This window comes from Oncorhynchus kisutch, linkage group LG30 (assembly GCF_002021735.2).
Source record: "Oncorhynchus kisutch isolate 150728-3 linkage group LG30, Okis_V2, whole genome shotgun sequence".
Classification (NCBI taxonomy): domain Eukaryota; kingdom Metazoa; phylum Chordata; class Actinopteri; order Salmoniformes; family Salmonidae; genus Oncorhynchus; species Oncorhynchus kisutch.
In genome coordinates this window covers 31,345,613-31,354,600 of record NC_034203.2, presented here as the reverse complement: position 1 = coordinate 31,354,600, position 8,988 = coordinate 31,345,613, and the positions used below count along the sequence as shown (strand labels likewise).

Genomic DNA, 8,988 nt, shown 5'->3' with positions numbered 1-8,988 from the left:
GTGTGCATAGTACCCCATTATTCAATTCAATATAGCTCTTAAGCTAAAGCTACTTCAAACTGCACATTGGAAGTTTGAAGTGACTCATCCTATTATTTGGCATTTCTGATTCGAATCTGTTAAATTTCCTGCGGTCTGAACAGTCAAAAAGAACATGGAATAGGACATTTCAAGACACAAATCTGATACAGTTTCAACTGAACTGCCTGCGGCTATGGAACCTTGACCTGTTCACCGGATGTGCTACCTTGTCCTGGACCTGCTGTTTTTGACTCTCTCTACCGCACCTGCTTTCTTGAACTCTGAATGCTCGGCTATGAAAAGCCAACTGACATTTTCTCCTGAGGTGCTGACCAACCACTGTAATTATTATTTGACCCTGCTGGTCATCTATGAACATTTGAACATCTTGGCCATGTACTGTTACAATCTCCACCCAGCACAGCCAGAAGAGGGCTGGCCACCCCTCATAGCCTGGTTCCTCTCTAGGTTTCTTCCTAGGTTCCTGCCTTTATAGGGAGTTTTTCCTAGCCACTGTGCTTCTACATTTGCATTGCTTGCTGTTTGGGGTTTTAGGCTGGGTTTCTGTATAGCACTTTGTGACATCAGCTGAGGGTTTATAAATACATTTGATTGATACCTGGCCATGCGACTTGTGTCTGAACGGTCAAATCTGATTTATTTGCCCTCAAGTGATTTTTAGAATGTTATTTGGCATATCTTGTTGCTTGCTAATTACTTTGTTGACAAGAACATGTGGTAGGTTACTAGATAATTGTTTACAAAGTAGTGAATGTGCTAGAAAGCAAAAAAGCTACCTAGCTAGTTGACTGCTGTGGCTAGGGAAACTCATTTAGAAAGTTGGATCATATCCTTTGAGGCTTTTAAAGGGTTCTTACACTATGATTTTGAACATTCAAATCAACTGGGAAACGTCCAAGGCAGGCATTGTTGTCACCTTAGCTTGCTACATAACTTATGTGTGATAGGAAGCAGGAGCACCACCACCAATCAGCCTACACCACTGTGCACACGCCTGTCACTACTACAACAAATAGCGTAGCCATGTCAGCGAATGACTGCTGTCTGAACATGCACAAATCCGGTTTGGTTACTTGTAACTTGCTGTTTGGACAGTCAATATTCCTAAACAAATTTGAAAAACAAAACTGATTTGAGCATTAAGGCCTGAAGTGTGAACAAGGCTTTAGTGACAACATGCAACACCATGTCAACACCCTGAAAAGTAACTTCTTATTTAGCCATGTGTATGTACGTATATCATACTATGTTGAAGTTTATGTTTCAGACCACCATATTATTTTATATTTACATCACAACTTTAAAGAAAGTTTGTCACACTAACAAGTAGCCTTACACAGTATCCATTCTTTTGAATTACAGTATGGTACATAATGAGGTATCCAGGCACAGTGTAATAATGTATGCATCATAAATGTGTACATGTTTGTGTTTCCATCTTCTCATCTCACTGAAGTTAACAAGTACTGTATATCTGTGGGTGGGAAGGGGACAAGCATGTGGTTTTAGCATATAAAAACGGACACCAGTATGAGCCCATAACTTCCTGCTAGAGCTCTCTGCACTTTCTGTTCAGAGGTGTCAGAAACCCACAGTCAGCCATTGAAATAACACCAAGTACTCCAACTCTCCATCTACTCTCTTTAACCGTGTCTTTCATTTTGTGCCTGCTACGATGTTTCGGGGATCTCTGATCTTGGTCGCTCTACTCTTGAACTTCAGCATGGCAGGTGAGAATCCTGTTTTATTATACATTATGATGTTCAGCACTTTTTTATTCCATAATGGACAGGGATATTTATACTATATATATATATATATATATATATATATACATACACACACACACACACACACACATAGAGGGGCATGTATACTCAGTGTACTGTGATAATTACTCCTGATCCTCAACTTAATGGCCTAGTAATACAGTACTCTATGCAATAGATGATTTATCTTTATATTTAACTACAATGTTCTAAACACTAATGTGTATTACATGTATAATTCATTATTTGCAGTATTACAACATGAACAGATACAAATAGTAGGCTTATGGAAGATAAAACATTTTTTTACATGATGATGGGATAGTGATGATGATGATGCAATGTGATCCCATAATGTGTGCAGAGGCCCAAGTGCCAGACGGGAAACTGTGTTATATCCTGGATGGGATTCTCGTGATCTACGGCGTCATTCTCACCATCTTGTACTGCAGACTGAGGGTAAGGAATTATAAACCCTCTATAACACATTATAAATCATCCCACCATCCACAAAACATATGATACATCAGGGTATGCAGTGCACACATATCTCCAAGACATATTAACAATATTCATACTGTAAAATTATTTATATTTCAATAATAATTGCACATTCAAAACATCAATAAGAATATAAATGCCACACCAATTAAAGACCAGCTCCCACATAAATAGAACGTGTTTCACATTCACACAGCTGTTTAATTAAAATGATATTTATCATGTTCCTCAGATGCATCCCATCTACATAAACAATGGCGGACCTCCACAGGTCACTGGCGGGTATCCACAGGTACAATAAAAATGTGTGTGCGTATGTAAGATGGAGAGAAAGAAAGAGCGAGAGAGAAAGTGAATGTGTATTGGGCATGTATAATTTACACAATATTCTCAATAACCAATATTCAACTAGCTTTCTTTACAAACCAAAAAATATATGTATACATCTGAATGTTGATCAAATTCAGCTGGCGAAATGTTTCATCCTGGTTGTTCAACAAATTAGCTATGCAAGAGGAATATGTTAAGTCATATGCCGTCTTACCATGTCACCTCGAAATCCACAGTTCTGCTTTTCGTCACCCTCCTTCAGCAACTGTGATAATTTCCTGTTAACAAGAACTGACCACCAACCCTGCCACTTATAAACACAGTTTCCATTACAGTCAGACTAAAATGCAACACTATATCCTGTTATACAGAAATACCCCGGTAAACAGATGCGTAGAAAGACAATGAAATTACAGTGGAAGCTAAGAGTAGTGAAAGCTTTAAACGGTCGCATCATCACCCTCTGTGTCTAGTCTTCTACACCAATTCCTGTCTTTGCCGATTAAAAGAAGTAGAGAAGGAGAACATGAGAAAGACAGAAGGAGAAATGAGGAATGATGTTCTTCTGTTAAATGTTCTTCTGATAAAATAAATTGTGTGTGTGTGTGTGCATGTGCATGTGTGCCTTCTGCAGATAACAACGCAGATAACAGCTCTCGTAATTTCCATTTTACAGAAAGGAGAGGGACTTTACGCAGTAAGATATTTTTTCTTATTCTTATTATGACTTACAGTATATCATAAATGATAAAGAGTATTGCAGTTTTAAGGATTTCAAGTTCCTCATTGTTCTTCCTCTCACAGGGTTTGACCCATAAAGGTCAGGACACCTATGAGACCATCAAGGTGCAGAAGAAAGCGATGCTGGTGTGATAGAGGAAGAAGACAGTAGAGTGAGTGGTGGTAAACAACAAACCACAACCCTGTCTTACATGGCATTTAAATGAGTTTAGATCTATATGACTGCTTGCTTTCCTTTCCTTTCCTTAGGTTAGGTTGGGCCAGTAGTGTTGGTGGCTGTTGACTGGGGGCCTGAGATGGGCAGTGTTTAAGATGCATTTTGGTTATTCTGTAAAGCAGCCCTTTCACTTTCTATAATTGACTATCAATTAACTTGTCATTTAAAGATTAAATGATTCAGAAACTACCTTAAATCAGGGTCCGTTTTCTTTTTTGATTTCAGCTTCATTGACATGAATGTATTCTGTCCATGTTTAAAATGATATTGCAAAATCATATGTGTTACTACTGTGTTACACATGAGTGTTACTACGACATACTACTGTGTCACCGTGGGAAGAACCAAAGAAAGGCTCAACAACTGACTGCACAGAGTCCGACTGACTGACCGACTGACTGACCAACTGCATGTGAGATTATTTTATCTGTCAAAGCCAGGTATCCTTGCTTGAGATCAAGAAAGACCACTAGATGGCATTCGCAGATCCATAGTTCCAAATTATTGGTGCCTTTACATTGAGACTTACCCCCACACCAGTGAGATGTCAGTGTTTTATGTTAAAGGAGATTTTCACCCTGAGGGCTTGTTTTCATCATGTTCGAGGCATTTCTAAGACAGTGAGATGTGTTTCACACATAATTACCCAGGAGGATGGCAGGTCTGGGCTTTGCGTCCTGAATGATACACCCTATGACTGCTTCGGGTGTATTGATGTGGGCATTTCTCGAAGGCTTTATGTTATACTGATCACACTATTTGTTTTTGTGCGTGTAGATATGGTTGTTCTTGTTTGATAGAGCCATTGGACGTCTTTCAGCAATGTTCCTATCTACACCAAAGAATGCAGCCGTGGGAAATGGCTGCCGTTTTACGGACTCCTAACCAATTGTGCTATAGTGTGTGTTTTTTCGCGTTATTTGAAACTTATTTTGTACATAATGTTTCAGATACTGTCTCTTATGACCAAAAAGAGCTTCTGGATATCAGGACAGTGATTACTCACCTCGTACTGGACAAAGATTTTTTTATTTAACGAGTCGGACCTGAAGGATTTACTTCAGACACCCGACAAGGCCCAAATCCCTGTCATTCACATGAGAAAGAGACAGAGGGGTGTAGGTCAGGGGTAAGGGTGCCTTGTAAGGATCCGACGGCCAGTGGGTAATCTGCCATCAGTCCTATTAGCCAATGTACAATCATTGGATAACGATAAGCTACGATCATGAATATTCTACCAACGGGACATTAAAAACTGTAATATTTTGTGTTTCACTGAGTCGTGACTGAGCGAAGACACAGATAACATACAGCTGGTGGGGTTTACGCTGCATTTACATGATAGAACAGCTGGCTCCGGTAAGACAAGGGGGGGCGGTCTGTGTCTATTTGTAAATAACAACTGGTGCACGAAATCTAATATTAAGGAAGTCTTGAGGTTTGCTCGCCTGAGGTAGAGTATCTCACGATAAACTGTAGACCACACTATTTACCAAGAGATATGTTCTGGGATTCTTCCGATGGCATTGAGGAGTACACCATATCAGTCACTTGATTCATCAATAAGTGCATCGATGACGTCATCCCCACAGTGACCGTACGTACATACCCCAACCAGAAGCCATGGATTACAGGCAACATCCGCACTGAGCTAAAAGGTAGAGCTGCCGCTTTCAAGGAGAGGGACTCTAACCCAGACGCTTACAAGAAATCCCGCTTTGTCCTCTGACGAACCATCAAACAGGCAAAGGTCAATACAGGACTATAATTGAATCGTACTACATCAGGTCCGATGATCATCGGATGTTGCAGGGCTTGAAAACTATTACAGACTACAAAGGGAAGCACAGCAGTGAGCTGCTCAGTGACACAAGCCTACCAGACAAGCTAAATCACTTCTACGCTCGCTTCGAGGGAAGCAACACTGAAGCATGCATGAGATCTTCAGCTGTTCCGGATGACTGTGTGATCACGCTCTGTGTAGCCAATGTGAGTAAGACCGTTAAACAGGTCAACATTCACAAGGCTGCAGGGCCAGACGGATTACCAGGACGTGTACTCCGAGCATGTGCTGACCAACTGGCAAGTGTCTTCACTGACATTTTCAACCTCTCCCAGACTGAGTCTGTAATACCAACATGTTTCAAGCAGACCACCATAGTCCCTGTGCCCAAGAACACTACAGTAACCTGCCTAAATGACTACGACCTGTAGCATTCACGACTGTAGCCGTGAAGTGCTGTGAAAGGCTGGTCATGGCTCACATCAACACCATTATCCCAGAAACCCTAAACCCACTCCAATTTGCATACCGCGCCAACAGATCCACAGATGATGCAATTTCTATTGCACTCCACACTACCCTTTCCCACCTGGACAAAAGGAACACCTACGTGAGAATGCTATTCATTGACTACAGCTCAGCGTTCAACACCATAGTGCCCTCAAAGCTCATCACTAAGCTAAGGACCCGGGGACTAAACACCTCACTCTGCAACTGGATCCTGGACTTCCTGACGGGCTGACCCCAGGTGGTGAGGGTAGGTAACAACACATCTGCCACGCTGATCCTCAACACGGGGGCCCCTCAGGGGTGCGTGCTCAGTCCCTTTCTGTACTCCCTGTTCACCCATGACTGCATGGCCAGTTATGACTCCAACACAATCATTCAGTTTGCCAACGACACAACAGTGGTAGGCCTGATCACTGACAACGATGAGAGCCTTTAGGGAGGAGGTCAGAGACCTGGCCGTGTGGTGGCAGGATAACAAACTCTTCCTCAATGTGATCAAGACAAAGGAGATGATTGTGGACTACTGGAAAAGGAGCACCGAGCAGGCCCCCATTCTCATCGATGGGGCTGTAGTGGAGCAGGTTGAGAGCTACAAGTTCCTTTGTGTCCACATGACCAACAAACTATCATGGTCCAAACACACCAAGACAGTTGTGAAGAGGGACCGACAAAGCCTATTCCCCCTCAAGAGACTGAAAAGATTTGGCATGGGTCCTCAGATCCTCAAAAGGTTCTATAGCTGCACCATCGAGAGCATCCTGACGGGTTGAATCACTGCCTGGTATGGCAACTGCTCGGCCTCTGACCGCAAGCCACTACAGAGGGTAGTGTGTACGGCCCAGTACATCACTGGGGCCAAGCTTCCTGCCATCAGGGACCTCTATACCAGGCGGTGTCAGAAGAAGGCCCTAAAAATTGTCAAAGACTCCAGCCACCCCAGTCATAGACTGTTCTCTCTGCTACAGCACGGAAAGGCTTCTTAACAGATTCTACCCCCAAGCCATAAGACTCCTGAACAGCTACTCAAATGGCTACCTTGACTATTTGCATTCCACCCCCCCCCCCCCACTTTTACGCTGCTGCTACTCTCTCTTTATTATCTCTGCATAATTACTTTAACTCTAACTACATGTACATATTACCTCAATTACCTCAACTAACCTGTGCCCCCGCACATTGACTCTGTACCGGTAACACCTGTATATAGCCTTGCTACTGTTATTTTACTGCTGCTAATTAATTATTTGTTATTTTAATTTCATTTTTGACTTGTCTATTTTTTTGTTTTGTTTAAAAAAAAAAAGTATATACTTGCAGTGAAGCCGCTCAACAACTACATCACATTTGTCATCTAACAGCCTCCCATCCAGAGCGTCACACAGAAGCAACCATGATCAACGCCCTGCTCAAGGGCATGTTGACAGATCTCCCACCAGGCTTCCAAGACCCCCCCACAGTACCCCAAGAGCTGCCCCTCAACCATCCAAGACCCCCCCCCCCTTGCAGTAATTGACTAAAACATACAATATACAGTACTTAAAGTGAAGCTCAACGCTCAACAACTACATCACATTAGTCATCTAACAGACACACAGAAGCAACCGGACTCAATGCCCTGCTCAAGGGCACGTCTACAGATCTTCCACAAGGTCAAAAAACAGGGACCCAAACCAGCGATCCATCAGCCACTGGCCCAAGCTCCCAACTGCCAGCACTCCAAGATCCGCCCCCACAGTTCCCCAAGAGCTGCCCCTCAACCATCCGAGACACCCCCCACAGCCCCCCCGAGAATAAAAAATTATAATAATAATTTAAAAAGATAATTCCATTACCCATCCCCAAGGACTCCCCCCCCCCATGCATCAACAACCAACAAAATGAACAAAAGAGAAAAAAGAGAGACAAAGGAAAACAGAAAACAACAATGCAAAAAACAACAAAGACATCAAGGACAACAAAAATCACAACAGCAAGGCACACTGAATATGTTTGAGTGCATGTATGGCACTATTTATCTGTGTGTGTATCCGTGTATATGCACATGTGTGCATTTGAATGAGAGTGCTGTGTATATGCATGTGTCAAACACCTGCACTGCATCAGCCTCAGGCAAACTGGCATTAGCTGTAAAAACACTGCCCTTCAGTGTCATTCAAACATACTTTTTGTTATGGTTTATATTGACTTTATTTTATTATACTTTCATCTTTGACCATCATTCTATCCCCCGCCCAGCAACTCCACTCCCACTTGTCTCCAATTCCCCATCCCAACCCGTAGCTTCCCTCAGCCCCTCCCACCTATCTCTGCTAACCACCCTCTTTGGATTTCTACGCACCATACTGTGATGTTTAACATACAATTTCAATCTATCTAATCTAATAGAATCTACAGATTGTGAGTTGAAGATAAATACTTTTACTAAGAGTATTAGTATATTTTTAATTGACTGACCTGGTCTCTCCAGATCTCCCAACAGTACTATTTCTAGGGTCAATTTTAGATCAATGTTCTACATTTTCAGCAATTCCTGAACCTGAGACCAGAAACAGGCTACCTGAGGGCAATACCAAAATAAATGGTCTATTGATTCTGTATCCTCACAACAAAATGTGCAGAGCTTCGATGATTTTATGCTCCAAATCTACAACATTTTGTTGGTGGCAAAAATTCTATATAATAATTTTAGCTGAATCTTGCGTTGTTTTATATATCAACTCATACACCCTGTACCATGGAATCGGTACATCAAAAATCTCTTCCCAACTATTTTGCATTCTGTATGGCACAGTTGTCAACATCCTGGTCCTCAAAAGAAACCGGTATACTTTCCTATTTATGCTATTTTTAATCCTCCGCTAGTTTTGATCCTTTATATTAGGCAGACAGACCAGTTCACTATTTCCTCCCACTGCCACCCGCCTCCTCCATTTTTGGGGCAATGCTGTAATCAATTGGTTGTACTCTTGGATTGAGCAGACCTTCCCGTACAATTCTGATAACTCCATGAAGGACATAACTCTACCATTACAATTTACAATATAATTTAAGACCAAAATACAATTTTCAAACATCTTTCCCATAAATACAGGTAT

The 8,988-nt window shown here is 42.0% G+C and overlaps 1 protein-coding gene across 3 annotated transcripts; it reads left to right on the top strand.

The window, feature by feature from the left end:
- The first annotated feature begins 1,582 nt into the window (after positions 1-1,582).
- LOC109874973 (high affinity immunoglobulin epsilon receptor subunit gamma) lies at positions 1,583-3,796 on the top strand. Of its 3 annotated transcripts, none has more exons than XM_020467063.2 (6): positions 1,583-1,772; positions 2,176-2,270; positions 2,545-2,604; positions 3,277-3,339; positions 3,447-3,535; positions 3,633-3,796. In XM_020467063.2, the coding sequence occupies exons 1-5, from the start codon at positions 1,718-1,720 to the stop codon at positions 3,513-3,515; spliced, it is 342 nt and encodes a 113-aa protein (XP_020322652.1). In that variant the 5' UTR covers positions 1,583-1,717; the 3' UTR covers positions 3,516-3,535; positions 3,633-3,796. The 3 variants fall into 3 exon arrangements, with proteins under 3 accessions (XP_020322652.1, XP_031666494.1, XP_020322653.1); XM_031810634.1 differs by having other exon boundaries at positions 1,584-1,772; positions 3,319-3,339; XM_020467064.2 differs by having other exon boundaries at positions 1,586-1,772; positions 3,319-3,339; positions 3,447-3,796.
- Positions 3,797-8,988: the final 5,192 nt, after the last annotated feature.

What these genes read in the sequence shown, in the direction of transcription:
- LOC109874973 (XM_020467063.2), top strand. Translation starts at nt 1,718, where the DNA reads ATGTTTCGGGGATCTCTGATCTTGGTCGCTCTACTCTTGAACTTCAGC. An exon ending in TCTTGTACTGCAGACTGAGG is followed by an intron (nt 2,271 to 2,544) that starts GTAAGGAATTAT and finishes CATGTTCCTCAG; the next exon opens with ATGCATCCCATCTACATAAA. An exon ending in AAGGAGAGGGACTTTACGCA is followed by an intron (nt 3,340 to 3,446) that starts GTAAGATATTTT and finishes TTCCTCTCACAG; the next exon opens with GGTTTGACCCATAAAGGTCA.